Consider the following 14,066-nt stretch of genomic DNA (forward strand, 5'->3'; position numbering starts at 1 on the left):
TTGTATACACTTCTTCAGAGGAGGAAAAAGAAACAAGTCATGTCTCCAGAGAGATCTCTTCTCAGATTAGACCCAATGACACATTCCAGGTGGAAAAGCAGTTATGTATTTTTAAATGTGGTCTCTGAATTTGGCTCATTCTCTAAGGATTTGCCCTGTCTCTGAAAGAATAACTCACAGCATCATGTATTTTTATTTCAGATCAGGGCTGACAGCATTGCTGATATATATATGACGTGACATTAAATGGAATTAAATGTGTATGCTCAGCCTACAAATGAATTAAGCCTTTCTGGAATAAGTCTAGAACAAAAAATGTGAAAAGCTTCCAAGTTTTGAGGTCTTGGAATATTATCAGTCACTTTTGACCTGAAGCTTATGCACAGAAAAAAGTCCTTCTACTTTGTTTATTTGAAATAAAACATTGGTATAAGGCCCAAGCAGGAGTGCCAGTGCACACCAATGAGCTCTGTGTGGATCATGGCAGGATAAGGACTTAGGGTATATTAAATATCACTACTGGAGAGTAAATATAGCCATAGAATCTAACAGACTCTAGCAGTCAGTCTATTTTGGACTCCAAGAGTGCTGGGCAGGGCCAGGAGTTGGACTCGATGATCTCTGTGGATCCCTTCCAATTCAGGATATTCTGTGATTCTGTAAGAGCCACTTCTTCCTCTTTATTAAGAGGGAGCCAGGAGCAGGATTCAGTGACCCCAGCGTGGGGGTCCAGGGTGTGTGTGACCTGCAGAAGGCAGCCAACTGCAGCAGAAGAACTATGGGCTGCAGCCAGAGGTCATTGGGAGATAGGATATCATTTTGCATCCAAAACAACATTTAGACACTGTGCAACTCAGTCCTACTTTGGATGACCAGTTTGAACTGCATGCCTGCATTTGGGGTGGCTCAAATTAGATAGAAAATAATGCTTTTCTAGCACAGGTTAGGACTGCAGGATGGACAGTGTGATCTGCAGCACAAGGCAGATTTCACCAACTATGCAGCTTGAGAGAGACACACACACCAGATGAGAAGTCCAAATGATGGACAAAGATTTTGATACTTTGTCCTCCAAATCCTTTATGAAGCTCTTCATCTAAAGCCGCAAGATCTGGTCAGAAGGAATTTTCTGGACCCTATTCTCTGTGCTGAAGTGGTTAGCACAGTCCAGTCCAGAATGCAGGTGTCCTGCAGAAGCAATATTTGCAAGAGCTATGCACCATTTAGGCCAACGTGTGCAGCTGATTCATAGAAGCAGCTGTGGAAATCTTGTATTGGTTCCAGTCATATGGCACTAGAATTGGGACAAAGAGATGGAGTACTGCAATGGAGAAGGTGGAAGGAGCACATCATGTGAAACTGCATTAAAGAAATACTTAAAAAAAATGTTGGCACTGGAATATTTCTAATAGCAAGTAAAGGAAAGCTCTTGCCAAGTCCTCAGATGATTTTGCCCTTATACCTTCTAAAATTGACACTAAAGAACATAGTTTTGATTCTGGAAGGTTCTTCTCCTGTTTTGATTGATCTTAGCTCTTTTACACTTGGAGTAGTCGGAAAGTAGTCCTTCCTCATTCTCTTGGTCTTTTATACTTATTCTTTCAGTATAGATTCCTTGTCGTTTTTAGAACCTGATCTATTTTTGGTGCAGTACAAAAAAGAAATTTTTCAAAATTACTTCAATTTTGATAACACACCTTCAGAATATTTTGGAAAATTTAAGCTGATAAGTATAATGGCTTCAGGACTCGGCAATTTTGGCTTTCTCCTGGGCTGTAATTAGGAGGAGGTGTGAAAAAAATTTGAAAAGAAGAACAGAAACACAGCATAACAAATCAGAGACAAACTGCAGAAGTGTTGTACTCTAAACATCACAATTCTATTTATTTATATATTTAATTTCTCTACTTTTTTTAACTTCTTCTTTTGCTATTTAAGAAGGTGTTAACATATCTTACTGGGGGCTTAGTAAAAATTTTTATCATCATTTAGGAATTTTTTTCTCCTTAAATTACTGCAGAGCTAATTACCTGTACAAGTAATGACACCGGCTGCAGTCACAGCTGCCTTCAAACATCTAAAGGCCCTGTTTGCTTTTGCCCAGAGGGATCTGTGCTCAAAGTGGATGGCAAAACATGCACAGGTAAGGAACATTTTTCTTAGCTGAAGTAACTGCCAGGCTCTGTTTATTCTTGGCACCAAGAGCCAGAAGTGAATGAAGACATTTCACACTCATTTTGAACAGCTGTAAATGATTGCACGAGATAATAGCATGTAAGCTGATTTGAGTGCTGACATGAGCAGTATTCATCTTCATTTTTAAATAGATTTTTAGTAGCAGCAACATCCAATATTTGCTGGCCAAGATCTTTTGTTGTCAGCAGAGATCAAGGCATGTCTCAGATTTTTGTTGTGGGAGACATCTAAAATTTATACTTGAGGGGACGTATATGTACAAAATTAAGGCTTGGGTGATAATTTTATTGCCATCATGCAGCCCAGGTTCAGAGTCACTCTAACTCACCACAAATAGAAATTTTGCACTCAGAATACTTGAAGCTGCTACAGTCATTCCCCATACACTACTGTCATTCCCCACTTCAGCAATTATCCAAAATCAGGGGACTGTAGCTTCTCAACTGCATCTTTTCAGTCTTAGGGGTCAAGAGAGCTCCATTTCTGACAGTCTTATGCTGTGAAAAATCCTCTTTTCCTTTTAATCCCTTTCACATGGACTGTACTTTATACATAGATTCAGTCATTATTTCTGTTTTGCTGACTTATGTTGGTATTGAGAATATAACAGAAAAAAATAACAAAATAATGGGGTTTTTTTACATGAAATCTTGGTTTGTTTTCTTAGAAAGTATCAATTTGTCCTCCTAGCCTAATTAACTTCCAAGAAGACAATAGCATTAATTTGCTGTTTCTTTGCATGGAGTGCAAAGTCTGATAAAATGTATTATTCTGTTTTAGATGGGATGAGATTTGCATGGGAGAAGAGTTCCCTGAAACACATTAAAGAGCCTCTGTCTTTATGTATCCCACGCTCCCACTTTGTGCTACACTTACAACACATCTTGTGTTGTAAGTTTTCAGGAAAATTCTGGAACAAGTTATTACTAATTTGTTTCCACTTCACTAGGCTTCTGCTTTCAGCAGGAGGCCTTTTGGTAAATCAACCAGTCACTAGGATGATTTGCACTGTAGAAATCCTGAGCAGAGTGAACCATTCTCTTATACCTCTGATTTTGTTGTATTTTATTTTTTTTTTAGAACGGCACAGTAAAATTTTACAAATGCTCTGTTTAAGGTTGTACATCTCCAGATAATGGTGGCTGCAGTCAGATATGCTCTTCTTTAAGCCCATCCTCCTGGGAGTGTGCTTGTTTTCCTGGATATAAGCTTCAGCGAGACAGAAAGCACTGCACTGCTATAGGTTGGTGTCTTGGTATGCCTGCATATTTCTGCCAATAAAAGCAAACTTTTTTGAGTTCTTTAAGGTGGATCAACTGGGATCCCTTTTTGCACTGTTTTAGGTTACTTTGTGAAACTTGGGAAGTATTAGTTGACAGGAAAGACAACCTATTTTGGAAATAAACCAGGACAAGCACCAGTACATGTTTCTGTCTCCTTCACAGAAAGTTTAATCTGTCTTCCATCTTCAGCATTTCACTCTGGGCTCCCATACTGTGGAGGTCTGTCCTGCAGTACACAAGGTTTTGTGCCTTCACATAAATATGGGCATAGTTCCTGCCCAGTGTTACAGACCTGGGGCTGAAGTCTCTCTATTTGGAGAACAGGGTAGGGAATATTTTGTTAAAGGGCTTTCCATATGAGGATATTGTCCCTCACTGGCCCCAGGAAGCTGACATGTTTGATGTGTACTTTTGGATTCCAGACCCTTCTGTTCCTTCTGAGAAAAGGGCAGACTCTGGTATCAGCAAGGTATAAGCAATTGACAAAGAGAGAGGAGGAAAAAGAAGTTTTTGATTTGTGCCCGAAAAAAGGGGAAAACTATGTATTTTTTTTTTTTTTTTTGAGGACAGTATCTTTCTTGCTTTTACTACAAAAGAGTTCTCCATATACAAAATTCAAGTTATTCTGGCATTTATGGTGATGCTGTGAAATGTAGAGAAATTATTGCCTCGAGGCTAAGGCATTCAGTGTGAACCGCAGCAGGATTAGTGACACCTTTTGTCAGAAATGTTGAGGCTGATGCCGTAAACTTATATTCATATTTATCTTTAATTTCTTAGGTAAGTGGAGTGTAGGAAAATTGCCATAATTTCTTTTTGCCTTTGTTTCTCATTTTGTCTTTTACTGTTACTTATTTACAACTTTACTTAGTTCACTTTGAACTTAGAGCAATTAACATACTGGCAAATTTTAATCGACAGGTCCTAAGCCATTTTTGTTGTTTGCAAATGGCCAAGATATCCGCCAGATGAGTTTTGATGGAACAGATTACACAAGTTTACTTGACTGGCAGATGGGAGTAGTCTTAGCACTGGACTCTGACCCGGTGGAAAATAAGGTAAGGCATTAAAAATGAGAGGATTCTGGAGTGTTGCAAGGACAAAAGGATTGAGCTTTCATGTGCCTTAACCTTTCCTCTGTCAGTGATCTGGATTACGCATTATGCTGCTCGCTGCTCTGTCTCCTGTCTAGGAGCACAACTGGTAAAGGCTGCCAAATATCAGCTGAAGAGTTTCGTCCTTGAATTTATTTTTTTTTTTGTACATTGAAAATGATAATTCACTGACAATTTGGATTTCTAAATTGACTTCAGGCATGATTTCAATTTTAAAGAACTTCTGGGTGGTTGATAGGTTTTCCCCATTAAGACTGCAGTGCTGTTTTCTGGAAACATGTTGTGGAGTTTTTTCACTGTGTAGTGGTACAAGCAAAAGTATCTTTTATTCTATGCAGCTAAGTCCATATAATCTCTACTAAATGTTGGACTAATCTTAACAAAAATTATTTCCCATGTCCTGATATTATTGAGCAAAACTTGCCTGGAGAGTTGGGAAGAATAGGAGTTCAGTTGTGCTTTGCTGAACCTGCTGCGGCAGAAAGTTACATTTTCCCATGGAGAGACTTATTTCCACTGTAAAAGTGTTGCAAAGTACAGTGAAAGCTGATGAGGAGCTCAGTTAAATTGTTGGAAGCACCTCAAGGCCCAGATTGGCACAGCTAAACGAATGTGAATGTTACCAGATCTGCATTTACAGGAGGAGCACTTCAGGCACTTCTGGAACATCTCCACTTGCTCCCGAAATAGGGCCCTGCTGGAGAGGCAGCAGTTGCCCTGTGCTGTGCCAAGTGTGGATCAGCTGTGCCAGTGACTCTGGTGGCACCTGGGATCCCCTCCTGCGGTGTTGGGTGGCAGCACAGAGGTGGGGGACACGCAGGGGGCCAGCCAGGCTGCAGGAGCCTGGTGGTGTCAGCTGGGTGGCAAGGCAGCAGCCCTCGTGCTCCCAGGGTGTTGAATTAGCTGGGCTAGGGCCAGAGGCTCTCTCCTGTTTTGTTTGATCTAATGGCCAGCATCAAAGGAAAGTAATTTGTTTTGCTGTTGCCATTTCCAAAGAAAGCCTCAGCACTGCTTTTGATATGGCTGTGCCATGCAATGTTTGCCTCCCTCTGGTATTTGCATACAAGATAAAATTTGCACATCCTTGGAAAATGCAAACCTGCTTTCCCTACCAGCAAAGAACTTTACTTTTGACCCCAAACTAAGAAACCTCTTCTGCAAATGTTGGCGCCTTACAGAATAGACACCTAGTAAAAAATTAGGATAGCTGCAGGATAAAAGCGTGGAAAAAATACAAGTAAATTTCAAACTCCTTTTCCCCTTCCCAGCTCCTTGATATACATAGAGTGCTGCTATCTTCTCCACACTTCTCACTTTTCAACATGAGCATCCAGTGAAATGGCAACATGCTTCTTTCTGCCTGTTCCTACTTTTGCTTCCTCAGCTGTGCTTCATGTGAAGTAGCTGCTGGCTCAAACAAAACTACAGGGCTGTATATAGGGCAACCAGGATTTACAGCTAAGCGCAAGCTGCCTGTAGAAGTCATCCTGGTTGAAGGATAAGTGTCTTTTTATTTGATCAGGGATCACCGGTTACCTGTGCAGCCTTTTGTGAATAAGCAGTTTAGGGAATTTTCCAGATGAAAAAAGTATTTTAGAAATGGAGTTACTAGACTGAGGAGGTAGAGTAAAAAGTGAGATGAGAACTAATGACACCTTGTCTCTTATTTATTCACAGATTTACTTTGCCCACACTGCCTTGAAGTGGATAGAACGAGCTAATCTGGATGGCTCAGAGCGTGAAAAGGTTATTCATGGAGCTGTAGATACACCCGAAGGCCTTGCTGTGGACTGGATTAACCGTAGATTGTACTGGACAGACAGAGGGTACATGCTCCACAGTGCATTTATGCTGAAGCACGCCACAAAATATTTGGAATAAATGACTGGTGATGCAGAAATAGCTGAGATATCACTCTAGTTCAGTAATGCTTCACATTCTGATTGGGTAGTTTTAGTCTCAAGTATATACAGTTGGAAGGTCATTTAAAACCAAAATGCTGGAAGTTCACTTGCAGTCTGCTACTGTATTTTTATCTTTGTCTTTCCAAGAAGTGAGGGTTTGGACTCAGTTGCAAGGAATCTGAAGCATGCACTGCATATATACATATATGCATGTGCACATGTGCATGTGAATATATTTCCTTACAGTGTTTTTTATATACATACGCTGTGTGTGAGTGTGAGTGTATATAGGTATATCTTTGTATATACATATATACACATTAAAATGAGTAACAATGTACTGAGTACATCTTGGGCAGAAGTCAGTGTTGCTGGCAGCTACACTCATGTTATTGGAGACTATTTGTCAATTCTCTCTGATAAAAGAGGAATGACTGCTGCCAGACAATGTGACCACCTTCCAGCTGATATCTAACCATATATGCAGAGGGAAAAAAATCCTGACCTTTGATGAAAAGGCAACTTCAGATCACAACAGATAATGAAGACTCTTTGAAGAGTGGTCATGAGCTTTCAACATGATCCATGATTCATTTGTCAGGAAGAAGTAATTTTGAGTGTTTAGATCACCCTCCTTCTCCATTTTAAATATTCTGCTAGTCCACTTCCTTGCTTTTAGATACAATATTGTCACACGATTCAGCTGCTGTAGAAATATGCCAGTGTTTCTTGTGAAATGGGAGATTATAGTGTTTCTCTTCATAAGACAGGACATATTCAGGGGGAGTATGAGAATTTGAACCTGAGACTTCCTTCTCACCCACTGCATTTACCTGTTTGTATTCCACATTTGCAGGAATATATTTCTCCTTCCATCTCTGTGGGGCCTTTCTTTGAAAGTTCAAATAGGTAGGGAAGGCTGTAGGCTTGCTTGCAGGTAGAGGCTGATATTTGTTTGGCAAGATGAATATTGCAGCAATAAAATCAGTTTTCTGGAAAAAAAAGATGAATTGAAAGATTGGCAGTGTAGATTCTATACTTGACTTGGCAACCGATTTTATGATCTTAAGAACCTTAGCCTTATTCTTTCCTGCAAAATAGATGGAATATGTAAAATGATCACTGAATTCTGGATGCAAAATGCTATGTAAAAGTACTATTTAAAAAATTCTTTATACATTTGGTAATGGTATTCAGTTAGGAGCTGTTTTTCCTCCTGACTCCTTTTAAAGCTAGCATTTATCTGTTAATGATCTTACTTGCAATTCATTATTCACCCAAAGAAGGAGAACTTCATGTCTTCTGCAGAAGCAGGTATTTTATCATCATGCCCTGGACCAGATAACGAAGCTGTAACATGAATTACTTGTTGATAAAACAACTAGACATCCCACATCAGCCGGATTACTTCCTGTCGCTGTGAAATTATTTATTACAGCTAAACCAAAGCAGTGCAAAATCTTAGTGCATTCAGCCCAAGAAGGTGATTAAAAAGATGGCAGGGAGGACCTAACAGTGCTCTGTGTGTTGCAGGAAGGTGTGCATTGAAAGGAGCAATCTGAATGGAATGCAAAGAAAAATTATCATCTGGGAGGATCTCTCCCAGCCCCGAGGGATTGCCATTCACCCATTTGCCAAGTAAGGAGTGATAAACACAGTAAATCATGTAATTCTTGTGGATGATTTTTAAAAATGAGCGTGCAAGCTTTGCCCTTTTGGCAGTCAAAATGTGCATTAGTCTCGTGTTGGGTTAGTCATTGCCTCACAGAGCTGTGTGAACTGTAATGTTTTATTGCAGGGTTTCTTTCATGAGCTGGGACATGTTCATTTCTCATATAGATTTTAGAAGAAAGTAATTGGAGCATTAATGATGCTGTATGCGGTTTAAGCTAAAGATAAGCATGAGCAACTGACAGCGGTAGGTGCCACACTACAAGCCTTGACATGGTTCCATATCTAGTAGTGTGAAGAAGGCAATCACTTTTAACCAGCAGTGCTTACAAAATTGCCTTTTTTTTTTGGTCCATGTTTCAGTTTCAGAGGAAACAAAACCTAATTTACTGTTCTGGAGATTTGTTGTTTTAAATACACCTCGTATCTTCTTAACTAGTTTTGAAATGATCCCATGTGTTTACACTCTTGATAAAATTCTGTCTGTTTCAATAAATGGCAAAATAACATGGATTTTTAGTCAATATGCTTGTAGTAGGAGCATTTTAAATCTGGTCCTTTAAATTTTGTTTTGCTGCTCATATCCTGCTATAACTAAGTGCTGATAAATCAGAAAGAAGCAGGTTTGGGGAGGGTGTTTTTCTAGCTTGCCTCTGCCCATAAAGACCTGAAAGAATCTTTCAGTAGAGATTGAATGCTATAGAGACATTTTGCAGGGAAACTTTGAAGAAATGTAGGTTCTGTCAGATTGTTTACTAGAATTTTTGGTAGAGGCAAAGCATGCAAGGGGAAAGGGAGGAGGAAACATCATTAAAACCCAACTTATCAGAAAGTTAATGGTGAAAGGATGAACAGACATTACGGCAATGTCCACAGTTGTAAATATTAAAGAAGGATATGAAACACAATTAGAGTTCTTGAAAATACTGTTCCCTGCATTAGTTAGAGCAAAACTGCTTGTGTAACTAAAATTGAGTCCCTGAGTTATTTCAGTAAACCTGACAGAGGCAACTGGTGCCTGGGAAGATGATCCCAAACTTCAGATATTATTTGCAATTATAGCTATCCCCATTTTGAGTTGCCTTCTAGCATTGTCTGTTCATTCAAAACTGCTAACACTCAGTGAGTAACACACAGAACTCTAGAGGGAAATCCTGAGAATCATGATTTTATTAAAGGAAGAAGGATTCTGGACCTGATATTGGTGCATTTTTTTAACAACCTGCCTACTTTTGCTTGTTATCTGTGGGTAATGGGTAATTTTAGTTTCATTTTCTTTATTGTTGTACCCTTTTTTAGACAAGGGTCTGCCTAATGCATTGTTTTCTGTTGTCTGGGTTTGCTAAAACACCATCAGCTGTCACATAGAAAATCAAAAGGCAGATATGAGGAGCTGTGGCAGTTAACAGAGTCAGGAGTTGTTTTCCAAAGGTTTCATGCCAGTGAACAGAGTGAGGATACTGCATAAGTCCCAGTGCAATCACCTGGAGTCTTATGGCAAGTGTGAAAAGATCAGCAGCCAATATGTTTGTTTCAAGCGTGCACTTTTCCTCCTGTGAGTCAGAGCCGTATTGCTCTGACCCGACCTTTCTGCTTTGAAAGAACTCCATGGAGACGAGGACAAACATTTACTTACTGACTTCCTGTATTCATTTTGTTTTCTGAAGGAGATTATTCTGGACTGACATGGGGGTCAATCCGCGGATTGACAGCTCTTCATTAGAAGGCTTCGATCGCCGGGTCGTGGCCAGCACTGGCCTGGTGTGGCCCAGTGGAATAGCTCTTGATTACCTGGCTGACAAGGTGTACTGGTGTGATGCTAAACAGGCCCTGGTTGAGAGTGCAAACCTGGATGGTTCTGGTCGTCGAGTTCTGTCACAGAATGATGTAGGTGAGGCTTTGGGGTTGATAATTACCTACTGCTGTTTGCCCATGTGTGTGTGTATCTGCATATGTGCATGAAAACTACTGGCCAGCTGCTGTGCTGTATATCCCATGCTATGTTGAGGTTCTTCATTCTGCTACCCAGCTGACTTTTATTAATTTTAGCAAAAGCATTTCTTCCTAACACTCTCTGCTTTTTTTAGCAAGTCACTTTGCATTGCACAGAGAACTTCTCTGTGTGATGCCTTTTTTCTGCCTTCACAGAAAGATGAAAAGAATCGAAAAATTTAAAATGTGGTTTGCTTTTCCCATGCATGGCTGCTTAGTTTAATTCAGATTTTGCTGCGTTTATTGCATCAATGAGTTATATTGACATAAGAAGAAAGGGAATTAATCTGGGTCGTTAAGGTCCTTGAGCAACAAACCTGTATCTACAATGTTGAGCACTGGAAGGATTCTAAACACACAATAGATACCAAATGAAAAATGATTTTGTGATGTGCTGATAGTTTTTATGTCTAAGATTTCTACTGCTTGACACATAACTGTGTTGTTGGAGCAAGAGAACAGTGGTGTTTGCAACAAGGGACCGATGTGTACCACGTCCAAAGTAAACCACGTGTTTGAGAATCTTGTACATGGCATATTAGTTTCTGGAGAAGACAATTCCTTTTGATCATGGGATCTCTCTGGGGACCATTTTGTAGGTTTGCATACAAGACATGGGCAGAGTGAGGACTCATAGGTCAATACCATGACTGCCATGGGTAACCTTATGGTTACTCCTTGAGCAGCCTCTGTTCTAGTCTGTGCTCTGGGAGGGTTTGTGTTCATCACCTAAGCCTCCCGGTCACTGGAGGTGAGTGAAGTGAGGTCCTGAAGGCATCAGTGTCCACCAGTTTACAAGACATCAAAAAGGCCTGAGGAGAAAGACTTTCCAGCCTTCTCTCTTCCCTTTGCTCCCGCGGCAACTGCCTCTGCCAGGAATGGAGCAGATCTCCGAAGAAGGACCTTGAAATCTGATCAAAGTTTCATTTTGTTTCTCCATGAGGAGTAAGACAGTGTCTTACAGGAAGAAAACAGAGAAGGAGAGCTAGGAGCACTATAGAAACATGGATTATGAGAAAGGAGCAGGGATACGGCTGTTTGGAGGTGAGAGAAAAGGACATAAACGTCTGTATGCAAGGAAGTGAAAAGAGATGTAAGTGTATGAATTTAGAGAAGCATGTCCTGATCATTTGTTAATGCTGTTAATGAAGACTGGAATTCAATTTTTGTTGTTGAACAGCTCTACACTGGAAGACAGGAAGGTGGCACCTCTTCATAGGTGTTCTGCTGTAACATGCATTTTTATTACAGCAGCTCCCTCTAGTGCCCCTGTTCTGAGAGCTCATTCAGTAGAGCTGCATGCAAAGCAGGTAAATTATTTCTGCTTATGCAGGAGGACTTGTGCCATGAGCTCCTTTCCTTCTTGTTAGATGAAGGCTGCAAAAGGGGCTGTGCACCTCAGCAGCTCTCTGCCAGGCCACGTCGTGGCAGAGGAGGGAGGTACTCTAGTTCTGAAAGGCTGGTCCAAGGCTGCCTCAAGAAATGGTGATGTGTGAGGTAGAAGCATCTTATGAACTAGATCTGGCTGGAAGTCCCCAGAAGTATAGAGCCTGTGCTGAGCCAGGCAAGTGTCCCATCCTCCCTCGCTAAGAGCACAAGTAACCTGTGCCCACGGTCCGTTGTTCACAGACACTTATCCCTCTCCATGGGAAATCAAAGGGTTGTGGCTAGGCCACACTGGCTGTGGCTAGGCCCCTGTGTTAGAAGTTGATCTATGTGCAGATAATGCTTTCCTTTGCAGGGTTTCTTGCGTGTGTTCTACAGCTGTGGAAATGATAAACCTAATGTCTTTGTAGGCCACCCTTTTGCTGTAGCGGTGTTTGAGGACCACCTGTGGCTTTCTGACTGGGCTAGGCCATCACTGGTGAGGGTGGACAAGAAGACCGGCCAAAACAGGGTACGTCTGCGAGGCAGCATGCTGAGACCCTCATCAGTGGTTGTAGTTCATCCTTTGGCGAAACCAGGTACACTGCAAAAATCAAGCAGTCATTCCCTTCCAGCCTCCTCTTGCTCACTGATACCAGTAGAATAGATGTCCTTGGATAGAGGATTATCTTCTCAGAAACAGGCTCTTTAAAAAGCCTTGCATAGTCAGACTGGCATTTATTGAAAGCATCATCTGGGCATGTGTCCCAGGAATGCTGGCAGATTTATGTTCATGCCCAAGAATAGATGCTGATCAATTGCCATGAGGCTACCACAGTCTTCTAATTCCTATTTATCCTAGTCTATTAGCACCCCATCCCCAAATAATAACAAATGACATAGGGAAAGATTTTGCGAGATTTATTCATTTTTGATCAAATAATTTGATTCTCTGTTGGGAACAATCTCCCTGTAAGCAGAAACAAGTAATTCAATAGACCAGGATTGAGAGAAGGTAATTACAGGTTCCTTATGTCCTTGAAGCATTAGGACTCTAAATATCAAAGGAGAAACAATGAAGGAAATAAAATTTAAAAATGTGGTATATGCATTAGATACAGAGCACATGAATCTCCTTTCCTGACAGGGGCTAGGTGATAATATCTATGCTTAACTCTATGCATTTGTTGTTATATTAAAAAAAAAAAAATTAAATCCTAGTTTTTGTCAGTCCTTATTCATTTTCCAAATGCTCCAACTCTGCCTGTCTAAACAGACATGTTTACTGAAGAAGCAGTTTGTTAATTTTCCTGGTTTTCTTCATTAGGGGCAAATCCTTGCCTTTATGAGAATGGAGGCTGTGATCAGATCTGTGAAAACAGTTTTGGAATTGTCCACTGCAAGTGCCATCCAGGATTTGTAAAAACTCAAGGTGGAAAATCCTGTCATGCTCTGGATTCTTCCAACTCAACAGCAGGTACAGTCCTCCAGTTCCCAAAAAGCCTCCTCTCAAATCCTTGAGGATCATGACAGATAGCACTGGAAAAATTCACCTTGCTCTAGCATAAGGAATTATGGTTTCTGTGAAGAATGAAAATGCTGGAGGATTGTTCTTGGGACGGGACAACAGACATGTTGTCTGACCACTGTTCCCTTGGCATTTTAGCAGTGAAAAAAGTGTGTGCAATGCTGACAATTATTGTGAGCATCAAGTCACATTTCTTCTCTTTTGTATTTGAGAAAACTCACCAGTGAGTGTTTTTAGGAATAATTTGGTGTCAGAAACAGGTTAGTCTGGGAGGATACTGATATTTATTTTAAAAGGAAACCACCGTGATTATTGGAAAGTAGACAAGTATTTGAAAATCAGATAGCTATTTCAGTAGATTTAAATAGTCCGTGTCACTTTTTTTCTTGTCTTTTTCAGGAAGTGTCTCTGTGCACAAGGAGGTAATGCCAATGCCACCACCAGAGACTGTGCTCCAGAGCACACAGAGCACTGGGATTTTTAAGGATGCAGACAATGGGGAAAAGAAGAAAATTTTTTTTACTGCTGAAATCATGGTATCAGGTATAGTCTGATGGTTATCTTCCTTATGCTTACTCTGATGCTCTGAACAGGTTTATAGAGCAGAAAGAAGTAATAGACCTTAAAGAAAGAAAGGTTAATTGTTGTGACTGGTATTCATGCTCTTAAGCTTCTAACAAGAACTTGGGTCAGTGCGATTATTCCAGGTAGGACTGCTTTATTTTTTGTTTGTGTCTCTATTCCTTGGCTATATCAACAAAAATTGAAGATATTATCCTGGTCTAGAGAACAAACATTTCTGATTTGGAACACTTGAGAAAGTCTCTCCCTTAGGTTTTTAAGTATATTGCATTCCTTTAAAAAAAGTTAAAATAAGCCCTTTGGATTCTACATATCTTTGATGACACTAGATCATTAACTTTTGCAATAAGTTTTGAATAAAATGTTCAGAAATCCTCCTACTAAGTGACATGTCAACACCATCTAGACAAAGAGAACAGCTGCAGTGATT

The 14,066-nt window shown here is 40.3% G+C and overlaps 1 protein-coding gene across 1 annotated transcript in view; it reads left to right on the forward strand.

The window, feature by feature from the left end:
- Positions 1–14,066, forward strand: part of EGF (epidermal growth factor) — a 55,527-nt gene that overhangs the window by 22,591 nt on the left and 18,870 nt on the right. Inside the window, exons 9-17 of the mRNA XM_064417209.1 lie at positions 2,021–2,143; positions 3,314–3,439; positions 4,401–4,537; positions 6,272–6,420; positions 8,032–8,136; positions 9,837–10,060; positions 11,958–12,125; positions 12,854–13,003; positions 13,454–13,597. Of these exons, the coding sequence (XP_064273279.1) occupies positions 2,021–2,143; positions 3,314–3,439; positions 4,401–4,537; positions 6,272–6,420; positions 8,032–8,136; positions 9,837–10,060; positions 11,958–12,125; positions 12,854–13,003; positions 13,454–13,597 (1,326 nt within the window). The remainder of the gene's footprint in view (positions 1–2,020; positions 2,144–3,313; positions 3,440–4,400; positions 4,538–6,271; positions 6,421–8,031; positions 8,137–9,836; positions 10,061–11,957; positions 12,126–12,853; positions 13,004–13,453; positions 13,598–14,066) is intronic.

This window comes from Passer domesticus, chromosome 4 (assembly GCF_036417665.1).
Source record: "Passer domesticus isolate bPasDom1 chromosome 4, bPasDom1.hap1, whole genome shotgun sequence".
NCBI lineage: Eukaryota > Metazoa > Chordata > Aves > Passeriformes > Passeridae > Passer > Passer domesticus.